The sequence below is a fragment of the Pleurodeles waltl genome, chromosome 5 (genome assembly GCF_031143425.1).
Source record: "Pleurodeles waltl isolate 20211129_DDA chromosome 5, aPleWal1.hap1.20221129, whole genome shotgun sequence".
NCBI classification, from domain to species: Eukaryota; Metazoa; Chordata; class Amphibia; order Caudata; family Salamandridae; genus Pleurodeles; species Pleurodeles waltl.
The window spans coordinates 54,956,717-54,977,045 of NC_090444.1; the positions used below are offsets into that span (position 1 = coordinate 54,956,717).

At 42.5% G+C, this 20,329-nt stretch overlaps 1 protein-coding gene across 1 annotated transcript in view; it reads left to right on the plus strand.

Moving 5' to 3' along the window:
• Nucleotides 1–20,329, plus strand: part of LOC138295329 (WAP four-disulfide core domain protein 5-like) — a 110,211-nt gene that overhangs the window by 39,037 nt on the left and 50,845 nt on the right. The window contains exon 3 of the mRNA XM_069233553.1: nt 17,055–17,201. Within this exon, the coding sequence (XP_069089654.1) occupies nt 17,055–17,201 (147 nt within the window). The remainder of the gene's footprint in view (nt 1–17,054; nt 17,202–20,329) is intronic.

Sequence of the window (20,329 nt, forward strand, 5' to 3'; positions counted from 1 at the left end):
AGTTGCTATTTATGCTAAGCACTGCAGACACGCCATACCTCACACCATATTCCTTGCTGTGCTTTTGGAAAAAAGCTTTTAATCAAGCTCCCTCAGCAAACGGGTACACTGGGTGTGGCACATGTTACAATGTGCATTGCCCACATTGCATGCAAAACTGGGGAATTTCAGGCATTTTAAAGGACTCTAATTACTGAAATACAACTGACCTGTGATAACGCGTCCAGCCCTTAAAAATTTCTTGTACCTGGACATGTTGAAGGTCGGTGGATCTTTTAACCGAGTCGGGCTCTCCTCATCCTAAAATAGCTGAGTCATTCAGATCAATAACCAATAACTACTGTAATCGATAATCAATACTCAATTATTAGATCAATATAGCGCATCAGAAATCAATAACAGTTGGTATTACGGCGCACCATGACCTTTCAGTCATGAATAACCACACCAGTTTATTAAAAGTTAGTGAATTTATTTCCCTATATTAACAAAGCTAGCATGATATATATATGTCTCAAGACCAATTGATATATGTATATGAACATTACTAGCTGTCCATAACAGCGGAAGAAACGCAATCTACGCAAAATCTGAATGATGATACACTCTGTTATAGCAATGCAAATCACCAATGTGACTAACTGTATTTGACTAATTGCATACATTCGGTCAGCATAACAAGATTTCAATTCGGCATGGTACATTGGATGTATACCTCGACTAACCTCTAATTAGCATCGGCATGTGGGACTTCATGCAAAACGAATTTAGTCAACACAAATTTGGAAAACTTCTGGCTAGGACCCTGTCAAAACAGCAGTTGGTACCTAAAAGGAAAAACACAATGCATAATACATTTATCCTTTCATATTTACCAAATACAATCAGCATTCAAGAAAAGTCTTCGTCCTTCAGGTACCGGTTGATCAGCATGGGGCAAGTTTCAAAGGGGCAAAGTTAAGGGCAAGCTTCCTTGCAGCGGCAAGGAGAATGGGGCAAAGTTACTGCATGGGCAAGACGGGGCAAATCAAAGTTAAAGTCTCTAGGGTGAGAATTCTTAAAGTCTCTTTCTCTCGAATAGAGAAAAGGGCATCAGGGTATCGTCCAAAATGGAGTCTGGCATCAGGCTTCAAACTGGCATCAAGGAAAATGGCTGACTTCTCTTTGTCCGGTGGGTTTAAGTAAGAAACATTCCAACTTCTGCAGGGTCTTCCATTGGAGGGTTCATGGGTTGGCTTCAAATTGTCCAATGGAAAATTGTCTTTTACTAGAACTTATTTATGCATACATTAGCCTTGGAGCCTTGGAACACAAGTTGTATCATGGTTTGCCAATTATTTTGGTATCTGTACCTTCATTGTCCGCACCTGCAGAGACTGACCTTGTATCAAAGGGGATGAAACCGGCCTAGTACGAAACCTTGGAGATAAGTGTATTAGTCATCTCTGCTGGAAAAATACAACTTCAAGCAAGAATATGTGTTTCATTAGTTCAAGGAAAAGCCACGCAGTTAGAATTTGAGACCAGGCAACTAGGCCAAAGCCTGCACTAAATTTAAGCTAAGCAAAACAGTTTTCAAACAAGAAATCATGGCATACATTTGCAATTATGACAGATTACTACATTTTTCAATACTTCATGATTAATAAAGCTTGTTTACAATGATGGCGAACTACCCCGAGGGCACAATTTCCCTCGTACATTATTTTCTTTACTAAAATCACACCACGATATACATTTTCAATTTTGCGATATGTATGAATATATGTCAGACCTTCTTTTTCTGCTTCATCAATCCCTCCTCTGATGACTACTTATGTCATCACATCAAATCTTCCCACAAATGTTATTCCATTAAAATTCTGTATAGTAATTTGGCACTTCGGTCAATTCCCTTTTTCTTTTAGTCCCTTTTGATTTTTCTCTATAAATTTCCACCATTTTGTTCTCTATTTTCTCTTCTCTCTTCCTTTTGTTCCTTGCTTTTAATATTTTAATAGCTTTCCATATTCCCCAAGGACCTAATAAACAAATTAATATTATTAATATTCCCTTTACTATCTTTAATAACAATCCGTTCCAAACGTTGCTGAGCCAATTTCCGACAGAAGCAAATCCCTTTCCAACCTTCTCCCAAACTCCGGGCTCTTTCAATTCCTTCAAATCTACGCTTTCTTTGGTTAAGTTCGTAAGCATTGTTCTAATTTTTCCACTACTGTCTGGTATATAGGTACAGCAGTGACGTGTACCAAGCATTTTGCAAACGCCGCCATCCTTTGCTAAAAGAATGTCTAAGGCAAGCCGATTTGGAAGAGTCATAGCTCTTTCTGCAGCAAGTTCAGCATCCATCAGGATTATAGCTCCTGAAAACTTTGTCAGCATGTTATCCACAATAGTAGACAACTTTCGTATTTTGATTTAATTCAATATGACTCCTACTGAAGGAATCAATGCTCCAAATATATCTCCTACCACACCAGAAGCTGTCTCTCTTGTCTGAACACAATGTGATTCAGACAGCTTTGGAAATTTCTTTAAGTCGTCTAGTTTGTAAACTTTTGGGAACACTATTCCCAAATAGCACCTCCCATACCATCCTTTAGGAAGACGATAATAGGCGTTGAGTCCACAAATATAATATACCCCTGGAATCACTGGGTCTTGTCCATTCAGCATGAACGTCCACTTAGACTGAAATGCGTACGTATGTTTGCATTCACTCGTTATCACAAAAACTGTGTCATAATATGATTGAAATCAATGTATACAAAATCTTCCCACATGTAACATGTCTAAAGCTATTTTCCCTTGTGTCTTTATTGCAGCAAAAGCATAATTATCTACAGATGTTCTTTCATGTAATTCTCTTTCTAATTTCTCCTTCATTTCATTCTTCCGGTCATCAGTACGGTCTAAAAATTCTATTTCTACTGGTGAAAGCAAGCATGTAAGGTTCTCTCTATGTGCGTGAGCTGTGTTAAAAGGTGACATTGGTTCGAAGAATTCCCTCATTAATTTGGCATACCAATCTCTAGCTATTTTACTTAGATGCCCTATTATGGGGACATATGCAAACGTAACATCATAATTAGTGTAGAAATAATGAATGTCCTTTTGACCATAAAATCTAGAAGCTATAATACTACATGTAATTCCATATGTAAGAGGCATGCTGTGATATGTTACCCCTTCCACCACTGAGGTAGGTATTTGTGTACACACATAACAATCTTTCGCATCCATGGTCTCAACATACTCACTCAGCAAGCGATAGAAAACGTTAGATGAAAGTTCCTTTTTATCATGCAAGTGTCTCTCGTCTTGTTCGAGTCTTTTCAGAGCGGTTAGTTCAGTAACGATAGTAGGTTTAGAAGTAGTAGCATCATTCGTCTCCTTCTCATTCTTCCCATGCATTCCAAGAACCATTACTACTATGATTAGTACGCATGCAGTTAATAAACCTATACACATGTATTTACAATACTTCATTTAACGCCCCTGTGTAGTAAAGCTAGTCATGATCTGTATAGAATCAGAGAGTTGAGGACACCTTATCAAAGCGGTTTGCAGGTATTCACAAAGCTGAACGAGTTCAATGTTCACACAGTTTTCTTTACCAGCTTAGTCTCTTATCGGTTAGCAGCGTTGTCTCAAGATCGGTTTCAAAGTCAATCAAGTTAGCAATATCTTAGCCGGTTGAAAAGTCAATCAGGTGATCAATATCTTCAATCAACAGAGTCCATAAAACTTTTGTTTCCAAAGTGTAGTTCTGCTTCTTCGTTCTCGAGACTAAGGGATACGAATTCGTCTGACCAATCGTTATTGGCTACGTATGCCCACTCCGGACCGGAATACCTTCTGCTCGGTATCCTTTTTCTTTTTAATTTTGCATCTCTCTTTGATTCTTTCTCGCTGTTACTTTCCTCTTTGGCCAAGTCCTTTTCTTCACTTGGTGCCGGCACTACAACAGACACTTCCTTTCTTTTCTCTTTCACCTTTGGCCCTTCACTGTCATTTGACGTTTCTCTTATTCTTAGTTTTACTGGTGATATGCTTTGTCTACGTTTTGCGCTGGGTCCACTCGACGGACCTGCAACCTCTTCCGAAGGAGTTTGAACAGTTTCACTCTGTATTGTTTCGTCTTCTCCCTCTGGAAAGTCAATCAGGTTTTCCTGTTCCTTTCCTGTATCGTCTGCTTCTGGGAAAGCCCTCCTCTGATCAGGCTCTCCTGCTTCTTCACCTGTTTCGAGCCCTTTGTCACCGATGCTTTCTTCAAGCTCTTTGTCACTTTCAGCTGCTTTGGGCTCTTTGTTACCTTCAGCTGCTTCGTTGCTTTCTGAGGCTCCTCCTTGGTCTTCCCCAAGTGAATCAGTGGCTTCGTCCTCAGAGAATATTTCTCCCTCCTCTATTTCTGCCTGTTCGCTTCTAGTTCTTTTTCGTTCTGTCTCAACGCTTGGCACTTTGTTATCAGGCACTGGTAACTTCAGCGCTTCAACTTCCTTGTCTGTGGGACACAATACCCTCTTTGTGTGACTGGCGTGAATCCAGTTGGGAACTCCTGCACACTTCACAGCGGTGGTAGTCGTCAGAATCACTTGAAAAGGTCCTTTCCAACGGGGTTCCAAACACGATTTCCTCACATGTTTCTTTATCACGACCCAGTCACCTGCTTTCAGGGCGTGTCCTGGACCTTAGATCTGTGGCAAGGTGGTTGCCTCCACCTGGTGAGAGAAAGAGCGAACCACATCAGCTAGACCTTTGCAGTAGTCTAACACCATATCATCTGTAATATTCAAAAGCGCATTTGCAGGGACTGCTGGAAGTCTCATAGCCCTGCCCATGAGGATCTCATGTGGGGACAGTCCAGTTTTCCTGTCAGGGGTGTTTCTCATTGACATTAGCACCAAAGGCAACGCGTCAGGCCATTTCAGATTTGTTGATGCACATATTTTCGCCATTCTTGATTTCAATGTGCCATTCATTTGCTCTACTATACGTGATGCTTCAGGGCGGTAGCTACATTGCAGCTTTTGCTCAATGTTCAGTGCTGCACAAAGCAATTTTATTACTTCATTATTGAAGTGACTTCCCCTATCTGATTCTAAAGAGATCGGGAATCCGAAACGTGGTATTAGCTCTCTCAAAAGTAGTTTTGCAACTGTGAGACTGTCATTTCTGCGTGTAGGGTATGCTTCAATCCAGTGACTAAAAATGCACACAATCACCAACACATACTTCAAGCCTCCATGCACAGGCATCTCAATGAAGTCCATTTGCATCCTGCTGAATGGACCCCCTGCTCTTCCAATGTGGCTCAAATTTACTACGGTTCCCTTCCCTGCGTTCATTTGTTGACAAATGACGCAACGGTGGCAAACTGCTTCAGCAACTTGACGGAATTTGGGGTTAAACCAATCAGTTTTAAACAACCTAATCATGGCATCCCTCCCAAGATGAGCTTGTCCATGGTAGAATCTGTCTATCTGTGTCAAAAGACTGTTTGGAAGAACAAATTTACCTTCACTTGAAACCCATAAATCGTCCAGCCTCTTTACACATTGTGATTTGGTCCATGAGAGTTTCTCATCCTCACTGACATCATTCTGTAAGGATTTCAATTCGTCCATTGTATCTATAACCTTTAGAGCAAATATTTTGCTTTGTTCAAGTTCTGGTTCACTCATCAAATTCCATTAATCCCTGAGCAATATACAGTTCAATGCGCAAAACCTTGCGACTTGATCCGCATATCCATTTCCCAGGGAAACATAGTCTTGTCCCTTCGAGTGTGCACTGCATTTTACCACTGCTACTTCCCCAGGCAATTGAATGGCATTTAACAATTCTCTTATTCTTTCACCATTTTTCACTGGTGATCCCGAAGAGGTCATGAAGCCTCTCTGTGACCACAATTGTCCGAAATCATGCACTATTCCAAACCCGTACTGGCTGTCAGTGTAAATAGTAACTTTCATTAATGCAGAAAGTTGGCAAGCTCTAGTAAGGGCTACCAATTCTGCTACTTGTGCAGAGTAAACTCCTTGAAGCCAAGAGGCTTCCAGAACACCAGATACAGTACATACAGCGTACCCTGCTTTCAATATTCCCAGTGCATCTCTTAAACATGAACCATCAACAAAAATGATTTGATCATTCTCCTCCAATCGGGTGTCTTTGATATCAGTTCTTGGTTTGGTGCAAAATTCAGTCACCTGAAGACAGTCGTGCTCGATGTCTTCAGCGTTCTCAATTTCGGCATTCTCACTGGGAAACAAGGTTGCTGGGTTCAACGTAGTGCACCTTTTCAGCTGCACATTAGGTGATCCCAGAATTATTGTTTCATACCTTGTGAGTCTAGCACCGGTCATGTGCTGTGTTCGGGAACGTGTCAAAAGTAACTAGACTGAGTGAGGGACCTTGACTGTTAAAGGGTGTCCCATCACTATTCCTTCACTCTGAGTGAGGCTGATACCAACTGCTGCTACCGCACGCAAGCACCCTGGCAGTGCTGCTGCAACCAGATCCAAAGTAGCTGAAAAATATGCTACTGGTCTGTTTACGCCGCCATGGGCTTGGGTCAAGACAGACAAGGAACATGCATCACGTTCATGACAAAACAATGTAAAAGGCTTTGTGTAGTCAGGCTTACCTAAAGCTGGAGCCCTGCACATGCATTCTTTCAACTCAATAAAAGCATCCATCTCATCTCCTTTCAACTCAATTTCATCCAATGCATCCTTCTGGGTCAGTTTCAGTAAAGGTTTTGCTAGAGTTGAGAAGTTGGGAATCCATTGGCGACAGTAGCTCACCATTCCCAAAAACTTCCTCACCTCCCTCCTCGTCTTTGGGGGACTCATTTGGAGTACACTTGTTATTCTTTCTTTCATTATCCTACGTGAACCCTTCTCTATTTGGTGACCCAAATATTTCACTTTCTTTTGACAGAATTGTAACTTCGAAGGGGACACCTTATGTCCATTTCTTCCCAAATGGTTCAGTAAGGCAATGGTGTCAGCTGTGCAGTCACTTTCTGTCTTGGACGCGATCAGTAAGTCATCAATGTACTGTACTAGGGTTGACTCGAATGGCAACTCTAACGCTTCTAAATCCTTCTTTAGAATCTGATTGAATATTGACGGTGACTCCGAAAACCCTTGAGCAATTCGACACCAACTGTAAACTCTGTCTAGGAATTTGAAACAAAAGAGAAATTGGCTGTCCTCATGAAGAGGCACAGAAAAGAATGCTTGCGATAAGTCGATAACTGAGAACCATTCAGCATCACAGGGAATTTGAAACATTATCACAGCTGGATTCGGTACTACGGGACAACATTTTACTATTATGTCATTTATTTTCCTCAAGTCCTGAACAATTCGGACCTTTCCACTGGGTTTTATTAGTCCCATTATTGGTGAATTACATGGACTGCTCAACACTTCCTTCAGTACTCCCTGTTTCACAAACTTATCAATGAGTTGGGCAACTTTTATGAGGGTGTCTTGTGCCATGTGGTATTGTGGGGTCTGGGGAAAGGTTACATTTGGTTTTACAGTCACTTCCACTGGTTCCACTCCTTTCACCAGTCCCACCTCTTTCCCTGTCATGTCCCACACTTCCTTTCCGACTGTTTCTTGTAACTCAGCAGGAATGTCTGCCTCCGTGACCATTGGATAAAGGGTAATCAGGGGATACTCTTCATCGACAGTTTCTACTTCCTCCCCTCCTACACTGTCCTCTTCTTCCCCATCACTGCTCGTCTGAATTTTAATTCCATTATTTGAACACATAATTGAACATCCCAGTTTGCACAATAGGTCTCTCCCTAACAGTGATATCGGGCTTGAGTCACACACCACAAATTTATGTGACCCTCGGTAGTTGCCAATTCTGACTTGTACTGAGTCTGTGATTGGGTTCGTCAAGTACCTATTTGCCACTCCCACTACCTGTACTGTTCTTCCTGAAAGTGGCAAGTTTGGTACTTCAATGCTCCTAACAGTGGAACGTGTAGCTCCTGTGTCAACCAAGAATGAGACTCGATGACCCATAACATTCCCTCTCGCACTCTTAGATCGTTAGACCAGAACTTAGCAGTGGTTCCGTGCTTTAAGCTGAGCAGAATTGGGGGCCGCTCCTTTCGAGTCCTGGCAGCGAGTTGGTGGAATTCTCTTCCTCCACAAATCCGGGCCATTGATGAGTTCCTTCAGTTTAGGCGGGCTATTAAGACCTTTTTATTTGTCTAAGCTTATCTGTTGTGTTTTGTTTTCTTTTGCCCGCTTTTAGTGCTGTGTTGTGTTTACCTTCTCAAAGCGCCGGGACGCCCCTTTGCTGGGGCAGCTGTGCGCGGTACAAATAAAAATAACATAACATAACATAACATAACTATTCCCTCCACATACGGACCCTTTTGATCAACTTCCAAAGATGCTGCCAGCACACAATTTCCTTCCTCATCTGAACTTTCACTCTCCCATACATCGTTTATTCCATTCTCGCTGTGTAATGGGAACTGGTGTACTGTGTCAGTTTGACTCATTCCCTGACCCGCAACCTGTTGAGGAAGCATTGCTTGCTGCTGATTCATTGGTGCTAAGGGTATTTGCATTTGCTGATTAGGTACCATAGGAAACTGCTGTTGCATTGGCTGCAATTGTGTCATTTGCACACGGGGCATTTGCACCTGTTGCGGTTGCATGGGTTGTAAACCCTGCAGCTGGTTTATATTGTTTTGGAAATTTGGATTTGGACCTCTCTGTTTGGGTCCTCTCATAGTCTGAAATGCATTGACATCATTGTTTTGCTGACCTACCCCTTCCTGCACCATCATTGGGCACTCCTGTTTCCAATGCCCGACGATTCCGCACGTGTGACATGGCATCACCTTCTTCATTGCCTGTATACCATTTGGAATCATAACGGTATTCAAATCAGGACCATTATTCACAAAACCTCCTCAGCCTCTGCCTCTCATCTGCGGCTGAAACATAGCGTTTCCCTGCTGCTGCTGCTGCTGCTGCTGCTGCGGCATCTGTTGCTGAAAACCTTGCAAACCTTGCAAACCTGTCTGAGCTGCTCTGAGCTGCATCACCATCACCTTTTCTTTCAATCTTTTCTGTTTGGTCTCAATCTCGTCACTGCAGTATTTCGCATAATTCAACACTTCATCAATCGACTTTGACTGCCAACAAATCAAATGTGACTTAATCATCTGGCTAATTTCGGGTCTCAGCCCTTCCACAAACCTGAACACAAAATGGAGCATGTCCTTTGGCTCAATCGTTTCCGTGCCACTGTAATTTTTAAACGCTTTCAACAACCTCTCATAATACGCGTGTATAGATTCCTTAACCTCTTGGGCGGTCCTGTCAATCCTTTGCCAATCCACATTTTTCGACGCAACCTTGGTTTTCAAGTGCTCGATCACCTTGTGGTACAAACTCATTACCGTAGGTGATGGCGCACCTGTGTCCCTATCTCTCTCTGGTTCACTCGTCGGCCAACCTACAGCCCTTTTACAATCTTCCCACAAATCTGCCAGAACCACAATTTCAAACAAAGTATTCAGGTCTTCCCAGAGACACTTCGCGAGTTTCACAAATCTATCTGTTTGTTGATACCACTCAATCGGCTTCTCTCTCAATTTGGGAAAGTCATCCGTAAAGGACTGAATATCGCACCTGTTCCATGGTACATGTACAAGTTTTCCCCCTGCTGTCTCTCTCATTGGTAACATTGTTATCAGATCGTCATTCTGTTGTTTTTTCTCATTCCGCTCTAGACTATTTTCTTTCTTTTTATCCTTTTTCTTAACCCATCTGCTTTCCCATTTATCTAGACATCTCCATACCTGTGCACTCTGCAGTATCTCTTTAAGGTGAGTTTTCATTCCTGCGGATCTCATGTGTTCAAAATCTTTTGTGTCGAAATCTAACCTGTAACTTCTACTCAGGTGTTTAGTCTTACTTATATCAATCTCGTGTCTGTCTGCAATTTCTTGTAATTTCTTATATATGCTGCTTACTTCTCTTGTAATCCTAGGGCACATGTATCTTAGTTCTTCCTCTGTGTATGATTCTAATCTGTTCAAACCCATTGTTCCCTCAACCAGTTCATCTGCCTCCATACCCAACCTTATTTTATTCAGGTATTCTTCTCCCTTCCCGCTAGATGCGCTCTGTGGGGAGTTCAGGCTGTTGAACCATTGTGTTAGCTGTTGCGCGTTCAGTCCCATCATTGTAGCAGTTACATCCACTGCCACTGACGGTTTCTATAATGTTTCAGTCTGTGAGGTTAACGGTACTAATAGTGGTGGATGTGACCTTACCACGGTTGACGGAGCACAAATTGGAATTGGACTAAATTCCGACAAGGACCCAGATCCATTTGGCAGTGCCGCTATCGGAGTTGTCTCTGGAGTGGTTTCTATGCATCTTCTCCCTGTCCCATTCTGTATCATTAACCCTTGGTCGCTTGTGCTTGAATTTGCCTGTATGTATAGTGGTACTGGTGGACCTACAGTGATAGGTAGAGATATTGCGTCCGGATTCTGTCCATTCCCCGAATTCTGTGGCATGTTAATCCCCACATTGTGGTTCATCATTGCTGGCATACCTAACTGGCTTTCTACCACTCGCACTTCTTGTGCCTGCTTTTGAGGCATCAAGAACTGTGTTGATTCGGCTTGAATCAATGTCGGTCTCTGATAGTTTTGTCCTCCCTGTGCCATTGAATTAGAAGTCATTCCCATGTTATGCTCATCACAACAGTGCCTTTGGACCTGTGGCTGATAGCTATCAGCAGGTTTCAGTGTTGGCACGTCTGGGTACATTCTCTGAACCCGCGGTATTCGTGGTGAGAAAGGCATGTCGGAGCTGCTCGGCCTCTGAGATATTCTCAAATTTGGTGTTACATTACCCTGTATTGGTTCTGGAGGGGCAGTACTAATGCTTGAGCCTTTTTCGCTTTCCACGTATGGTGGTGGGCGATCATTCAGCAATTGTATAATGAACTCCTCATCATCTGACTCGTCTCCCCTTTTTGAGTTTCTATTGCTCTCTCTCTCTCTGGACTGACTCCTGTTTGTCTTATAGGTAGCTTTCCTTCCTTCCGTTTCCCCTTCATCAGTAATTGCTGGAAACAATTTAATCCCCTGCAATACGTCTGATCTCCAAACCTTTTGTGTGGTGTCCCATCTAGCATCCGCTAGTGTCTTTTCTACCTTTCTTATTCTGGTCTCAAACTTCTTTTGTTGTTGGTTTCTAGCTATCAGCTCCCAAATTGCTAGTGCCTCAAATTGTGCTGGTCTTGGAGGTACTTTCATGTCGTATAGCGCAAATCTCAGATTTTCTAAAACCCTCAGATTGAACGACCCGTGGATAGGGAACGCTACACTCCCATATTTTTCCGTTAATTTGCACCATTGTTTTAACCATAGACATGACGCTACACCCTTTTCTTCAATGACAATGTAAGCTGGTGTATCCTCAGAAGGTGTTTCTTCTCCTACGTTTGCTTTAATATAAGCGTCTCCCCTCATGGCACTCTTAAATGCTTTGAAAAATTTCATCTTTCCGTCTCTTATTTTCTTAATATGTGTAATTAATAAGTGACTTTAATTCCCGGAATACTCTTCGCTTGCCTTTCCCCTTCCAATTGTGCTTCACGGACTGTGTCCAATCCGTGCGCGACCCTTCTCACCAACCGACCTATCCCAGCGTGGCTCCTAGTGACGTCACACTCACACATTGCGGCTGACAAAGTCCCACGGATTGTTTTCTTTCACTCGTCTTTCACTCTCAAACTAATTTCTGCAATATAACGCGAGCACTTTACCAAAATAATAAAACAAATCTGTCGGTTTACTACAGGAAAGGTAATACAATAGCTTCAGAAACCTTAGGGATTTTTCACTAGCCTCAGCAGTTATTCCATCTTTCTCGGTTTCCCGCTTTCGCAAGCAAAATTTGACCTGCAAACTTTACTCTCAACTGATCAATGAACTATTCTAGTGCACTTTAGAATTCGTTAAATCTCAAAGTCGAAGTTTTCTCTCACTCCGCAACATTCATACCGACTCGTTGACCACGCCCGATCAACCTATTAAACCGACCAGATTACAACATTCAACAAGTGTCTCATACACTTTTCAACATACTCCGGAGTCTCTTGACCTCGCAGGGCCCGTCTCAACATCAACAACCACGTGGACAATTTTTTTCTGCACAAAGCGCTACACACACGTGAAGTTCGATGACTTCCCTACTCTCACACCTTTAGAATAACACTCCCCTTAACTCCCTAAAATTCTCTCACAAACTCCTCAATTACTCTGCGGCAATAAGCTATGCAAGCGCAAAACCCTAACTTCACTCATACCGTCACTAGAAATGCCGAAACCATTCTCACACCTCCATGTCCTCCATTCGCAATCTCCGAGATCCCGGGAAAGTAATTGGGGACTTAGGGCATCATCATCCCTCCAACTTATTTTATCAAAGAAAATTCTAACTTGACTCTGTCTATTGTTCGGATGGGGTCCCAAAGGGCAAAACCATCAATCTCTGCTACCATCTACTGATAACGCGTCCAGCCCTTAAAAATTTCTTGTACCTGGACACGTTGAAGGTCGGTGGATCTTTTAACCGAGTCGGGCTCTCCTCATCCTAAAATAGCTGAGTCATTCAGATCAATAACCAATAACTACTGTAATCGATAATCAATACTCAATTATTAGATCAATATAGCGCATCAGAAATCAATAACAGTTGGTATTACGGCGCACCATGACCTTTCAGTCATGAATAACCACACCAGTTTATTAAAAGTTAGTGAATTTATTTCCCTATATTAACAAAGCTAGCATGATATATATATGTCTCAAAACCAATTGATATATGTATATGAACATTACTAGCTGTCCATAACGGCGGAAGAAACGCAATCTACGCAAAATCTGAATGATGATACACTCTGTTATAGCAATGCAAATCACCAATGTGACTAACTGTATTTGACTAATTGCATACATTCGGTCAGCATAACAAGATTTCAATTCGGCATGGTACATTGGATGTATACCTCGACTAACCTCTAATTAGCATCGGCATGTGGGACTTCATGCAAAACTAATTTAGTCAACACAAATTTTGAAAACTTCTAGCTAGGACCCTGTCAAAACAGCAGTTGGTACCTAAAAGGAAAAACACAATGCATAATACATTTATCCTTTCATATTTACCAAATACAATCAGCGTTCAAGAAAAGTCTTCGTCCTTCAGGTACCGGTTGATCAGCATGGGGCAAGTTTCAAAGGGGCAAAGTTAAGGGCAAGCTTCCTTGCAGCGGCAAGGAGAATGGGGCAAAGTTACTGCATGGGCAAGATGGGGCAAATCAAAGTTAAAGTCTCTAGGGTGAGAATTCTTAAAGTCTCTTTCTCTCGAATAGAGAAAAGGGCATCAGGGTATCGTCCAAAATGGAGTCTGGCATCAGGCTTCAAACTGGCATCAAGGAAAATGGCTGACTTCTCTTTGTCCGGTGGGTTTAAGTAAGAAACATTCCAAATTCTGCAGGGTCTTCCATTGGAGGGTTCATGGGTTGGCTTCAAATTTTCCAATGGAAAATTGTCTTTTACTAGAACTTATTTATGCATACATTAGCCTTGGAGCCTTGGAACACAAGTTGTATCATGGTTTGCCAATTATTTTGGTATCTGTACCTTCATTGTCCGCACCTGCAGAGACTGACCTTGTATCAAAGGGGATGAAACCGGCCTAGTACGAATCCTTGGAGATAAGTGTATTAGTCATCTCTGCTGGAAAAATACAACTTCAAGCAAGAATATGTGTTTCATTAGTTCAAGGAAAAGCCACGCAGTTAGAATTTGAGACCAGGCAACTAGGCCAAAGCCTGCACTAAATTTAAGCTAAGCAAAACAGTTTTCAAACAAGAAATCATGGCATACATTTGCAATTATGACGGATTACTACATTTTTCAATACTTCATGATTAATAAAGCTCGTTGATTGCGAACTACCCCGAGGGCACAATGTCCCTCGTACATTATTTTCTTTACTAAAATCACACCACGATATACATTTTCAATTTTGCGATATGTATGAATATATGTCGGACCTTCTTTTTCTGCTTCATCACCTGTCACTGTGTTTTCTTCAGTGAGTAACTAATGGAAGCCTCCTTTTAACACCTGTTCTGAGCGGGCATTAAAGGTGTAAAAAACAATGACACATAGAAATCTCTTGACTTTCTTTGCACAGTTTTTTTGGCTCCCCTAACAGGCAAATGCCCCCTTTGCATACATCATGCCTGGCGCAGGCATAATATTGTGCAAAAGGTTGCAAAGTGGTGCAATGCATGCATTGCACCTTTTTGTAAATATGGTGCAGCGTTTTTGGACTTCTAATGCCACATTAGTGTAAAAAGAATGATGCTAATGTGGCATTAGAATGGTGCTAGGGGCTCCTAAATGCTCCTTAGACTTTTGGTCTAAGTTTACCTTTGTGAATCGGGGCAATGGTGTGGTATCAGAACATAGCTCGCCACCTAGCCGGTTCTCACCTAAATCACCTAATGCCAGTATTTTGAACCCTTATCTATACATACATCAAACAGCACACACAAATAGAGAGCCTTTTTACATGTTCTAATGATCCCTGGCTAACAATTAAAATAAACAAAGGCAGAAAAGTCATGTTACAAGTGAATTCATACGCTGTTGTTTGCAGTTCTATTTGGTGTCACTTTCGGGTCTTTGGAGATTCTGAAAGGAACAACAAATGAAAACCCTGCACTCAGGAAATTGTCTGGCGTGGGTATCATGCCTTAAATACAGGGACGTCAGTTAGGGGTCACCAGGGGTGTATGTGAAAGTCATAATATATTCATCAATCCTTCATTCTCTCCAAACGATTCTATGAGAAATAGCAGAATTAGGCCACACTCATCCTTTCACTAAATGTGTCCATTAATGGAAAGTCAAGCTATATATATCATACCTAATCTACTTTGAGGGGGACCCCGAAGTGCATAAGTGGCTCCCACTATAACTTACTTAAGTAGGATTGTTTACTTATGTATGTAACATAATTCCCTATTATAGAGGTCACGCCTTCTTGTGCCTGTGACCTGAAAGATAAAAATAATGACAAACAATCTCACTCACATGTATGCATGCCAAGTGCATAATGGGCACATCACACCACACACGTATTCATTAAAATGGCCATTATAAATAATAGAAGCCCCCTTTTAAGCAGGCGTTAAAAGTGCCGTACAAAATAATGCAAGGAAATCTCTATGATTCTTAGGCCATTTTTCCGCCCCCTCCTGACAGGGGAAGGACCCCTTTGTATACATTATGCCTGGCACAGGCATAATGTAGCACAAAGAGTTACAAATTGGCGCAATGCATGCATAGCGCCACTTTGTAAACAAGGAGCTAGGATTTTGACCTTGTTGGGCTACTTTAGTGTAAACAAAAAATACGCTAATGTGGCGCAAGGTGGCGCTAAGGGATTATAAATATGCCCCCTAGTATGTAACTCCATGCACTGAGTTAAAAAAACCTGTTCAGGTCTAAAAGGCAACAGGATGGTATTTTTGAGTGCCATCTTTGAAATGACAAGGACCGTATGAAAATGCATTTTGGCATATTTATGCTGCTGTGATGTGACTAGAGTGCATTACTTTTCGAAAGTCGGAGGGTATGTGAGTTTCAAGTGCGATTGGAGTAACATAACAAATAAAAACTGCCCTCAGTATTATACATAAACATCAGTACATGTTGATGGCGTTCCAGCCTTGACCTGTAGCCACTCCACCACCACCCACAGCCAAAGGCCATGCATGGCAAGGGGTTGGCTGCCACATGTGGTTGGGTGCAGGGCCTGCCCACAGACCAGGCTCTATGACCAACCTCTGCCATGCATAGTCTAACACTGTGGTTGGCCATCTGGGGGCAGTGTTGGGTGCTAGACCTGGCCCAGGATAGAGAAGAGCAGTAGAGTCAGGAGTGGTATAGAGAAGAGCAGTAGAGTCAGGAGTGGTATAGAGAAGAGCAGTAGAGTCAGGAGTGGGATAGAGAGGAGCAGTAGAGTCAGCAGTGGTATAGAAAAGAGCAGTGGAGTCAGGAGTGGTATAGAGAAGAGCTGTAGAGTCAGGAGTAGTATAGAGAAGAGCAGTGGAGTCAGGAGTGGGATAGAGAAGAGCAGTAGAGTCAGGAGTGGGGTGGAGAAGAGCAGTAGAGTCAGAAGTGGTATTGATAAGAGCAGTGGAGTCAGGAGTGGTATAGAAAAGAGAAGTAGAGTGAAGCATGTGAAAGAGGAGCAGTTGAGAGAAGAATAAGAGAGCAAGGAGTAGAAGAAAGAATGGAAGAGGAAAGAATAGTAGAGCGAATAACAGTGGACTGATGAACTGTAGAGAGAAGATTGATGCTAGGAAACATGGTAAAGTGAGGAGAGATGGAGAAAAGAGCTGTAGAAAAAATTCTGGACAGCGAGGAGCACTAGAAAACAGTGGTATAGAGAGGTCCAGTGAAGTCAGGAGTGGTACGGTGAGGTGCAGGGGTGAGGAGTGATAGAAAAAAGAGTGGCAAGAGCTAAGAGATTAAGGTACATTAGAGGGAAGAGAAATAGAAAGAATAGGGTAGACCAGTAGAGCTATCAGCAGTATAGAGATGAGTGTACGTAGAAGAGAAGTAAAATGAGGAGTGCTAGAGAAGAACTGTAGACTGAGGAGTCACAGTGACAATAGTGTGGGAGAAGACAAATAGGAGAGTAGAAGAGGGAGAAGGAGGATGATATGAGAGGGAGGAAAGGGGTTCTATATGGGGCACCTTAATGTAACCTACAAGAGATGGTAGTTTCAGCTGTGTGCAGTTTCTCTGAAGATATTGGAAGCTTTTTCCCCTTAGTTCCAAAGGAGTCAAGCCATCTATAAGGATAATTCAGTGTGAGGATCTGTGAACAGCCTGTGGCAGTTGTGCTGTTAGATCAGGATGGCTGTATTTTTAGTTCAGTCCTGTTGGTGTTTTACAGATGAACCACATCCGGGGACCTGCCCCAAAATACTAGCTGCGTGCAAGCTGCCCCTGCCTTCCCCACAATGCCGAAGCGACACAGAGTGTCTGAAGACTGACAAGTGCTGCAACCTCTGCGGGAAAAAATGTGTGCCTGCTGTGAGAGGTAAAGTATCTTCAAACAATCTACCATCTTGGGGGTCTGGAGTCAATTACTAAGCTCTACTGCTTCCTTTCCACATACAGTACCCAAAAACCTTTGAGTGAGTTGTTGGGATTTAGAAGACCAACATTACAGAATACTACATGAGATAGCATAACACGACATGACATGGCATAACATAACATTGCATAAGATAAGATAAAATGACATGATAAATCATAGAATAAAATTACATTAAATGGCATAATATGGCATGACATAGCATAATACAACATTACATAAGATAGCATGACATGACATAGCATTACATACCATTACATAAGATAAATGACATGGCATAACACAACTTTATAATTCTATTGGCCTCACATAATATGATTTTTTTCTCCTGCTGTCCTCATCTTTTTCTTGCTTTGCACAATTTAAGGAGTATATAATTGAGTGCACTTGAATATGAATTAAAAACACAATTCAAAATTCTCGAGTATAAAGAACAAAAAAGTTCTATTCCATATTATCTTCCATAATTACACAGTGACAGTCACTACTGTGTAGTTATGATTCACACTACACTTTCCACAGAAAAATCTTTTTTTATTTGCCCATAAATGTGGCCTTTTTGGATGACCGTGCGCCAAATTTGGCCTTTGCCTACTGCAGCGAGGTGAGGTCCAGGTTGTTACACTTCATGCAAACCTGTGCACATTAAAAAGGTTAAGGTGATAGGGAGTCAAAAAATGAGCTTTTCCATTTTAGGTCCATTATACATTTTGCTCTAAGTTACGACAACTGAACCTATTCACACTTTGAAACTGGGAAAGCATGCTTCTGTAAATCCTTCCAGTAGTTTTTGAGAGATTGACATTTAAAAAACATGCCAGTGAAAGAGTTTGAAATTGTTTGTATATATTATCCATTTTAATTCACAATTTTGAAAAATGATTTCTGTCAACTAGATTGCCTGATAAAGGGTATAATTTTTCCCTGAAAGTTTGGTAATCACAATTTTGTAAAAAAAAAACAACAAAGAAAAATGAAACTGTGGAAAAATAATTTCTACAGAAATGGGAAGGCACTGTGAGACGTGCCACACTATACTCCAGGTGGGTGCTCAGGGCTTTCTGAAACAAGACAAGCATTTGCCATGCAACGGGTCTCGCATTTGCTCATGTTAGAGCTGATTGCGTTGTAAACTCATCACCCGACTTTTCACCTATCGGCAAAAGTGCATTTATGCACGTAACCCAAAAAAGTGCAATTAACTATGTAAAGCGCTCGACTTCTGCCAACCGAAATCGAGCTAATAAATTAGAGAAAAAGTAGTCCACGAGCCGGACAGAAAACAGCGAGCCTCGCATGTTTTTTGTACTTGGTCGATGCGCTCGAGGAGGGCTCGCCACCAGAAAAGGCATGACGTATGCATGCCTTAGACTAATGAAAGCAAGCAGATTTTAATAGGCAAGCCCACGAACCAATGAAAAACACAGATGTGACGTCGACAGGGCTCTGAGCCCTTTTCTAAACACTAAAGCGTCTCGCTGCGAAATGCATGCGCGAGCGCATGCAACGCAGGCTCGACCCTAAAAAACGAGGACACATTCAGGAAAAACTAATGCCCAAATTTTGGAAGGGCCTAGCGCCACCTAGCGTCACATTAGCATCATTTTTTTAATGATATGTGGAGGTAGAATGGCAAAAACGCTGTGCCCAATTTACAAGGTGGTGCAATGCAGGCATTGCACCGCTTTGTAAATCTTTGTGCCATATTATGCCTCTGCCAGGCATAATTAATGCAAGGGGGGTGTTTCTCCATTAGGAGGCCCAGAAAAGGGGGATTCCACTGCACCATTTTTCTCGTAATTTTAATGACTGCTCAGTGCAGGCATTAAATTGAGGCACACAATTGTTTATATAATGGGCCTCTATGAACTTTAGAGGATTAGTGCCAACGTCTTTGGCGCTCATCCTGCAAAGTACCACAATAGCATCAGAAATTATGATGCTATTGATCCTAACGTGCGCCGTATCATTAATATGGCGCACACATGGTGGCATTAGGGGGGGCTCAATTGGCACAAGAAAAGTGGCCCTTCATTTAATGAAGCACCACTTTTCCTAAATCTGGGCCTAGGTGCATTAGTGTAAACTTTTGATTTTCATATCCGGGCAGGTACTGCAGGTCAGGCCAAAGATCAAACCTTCTGGGCACCTGTAAGGAAATGGCTCCCTGTTGCAGTTACCCCCCACTTTTTGCCTGATACTGATGCTGACTTGACTGAGAAGTGTGCTGAGACCCTGCTAACCAGGCCCCAGCACCAGTGTTCTTTCACCTAAAATGTACCATTGTCTCCACAATTGGCACAACCCTGGCACCCCAGTAAGTCCCTTGTAACTGGTACCCCTGGTACCAAGGGCCCTGATGCCAGGGAAGGTCTCTAAGGGCTGCAGCATGTCTTATGCCACCTTAGGGACCCCCCACTCAGCACAGACACACTGCTTGCCAGCTTGTGTGTGCTGGTGGGGAGAAAATGACTAAGTCGACATGCCACTCCCCTCAGGGTGCCATGCCAACCTCACACTGCCTGTGGCATAGGTAGGTCCCCCCTCTAGCAGGCCTTACAGTCCTAAGGCAGGGTGCACTATACCACAGGTGAGGGCATAGGTGCATGAGCACTATGCCCCTAGAGTGTCTAAGCAAAACCTTAGACATTGTAATTTCAGGGTAGCCATAAGAGTATATGCTTTGGGAGTCTGTCAAAAACGAACTCCACAGCTCCATAATGGCTACACTGAATACTGGGAAGTTTGGTATCAAACGTCTCAGAATAATAAACCCACACTGATGCCAGTGTTGGATTTATTAACAAATGCACACAGAGGGCATCTTCGAGATGCCCCCTGTATTTTACCCAATTGTTCAGTGCAGTACTGACTGGTCTGTGCCAGCCTGCTGCTGAGAGAAGAGTTTCTGACCCCATGTGGTGAGGGCCTTTGTGCTCTCTGAGGACAGAAACAAAAGCCTGCTCTGGGTGGAGGTGCTTAACACCTCCCCCCTGCAGGAACTGTAACACCTAGCAGTGAGCCTCAAAGGCTCAGGCTTTGTGTTACAATGGCCAAGGGCACTCCAGCTA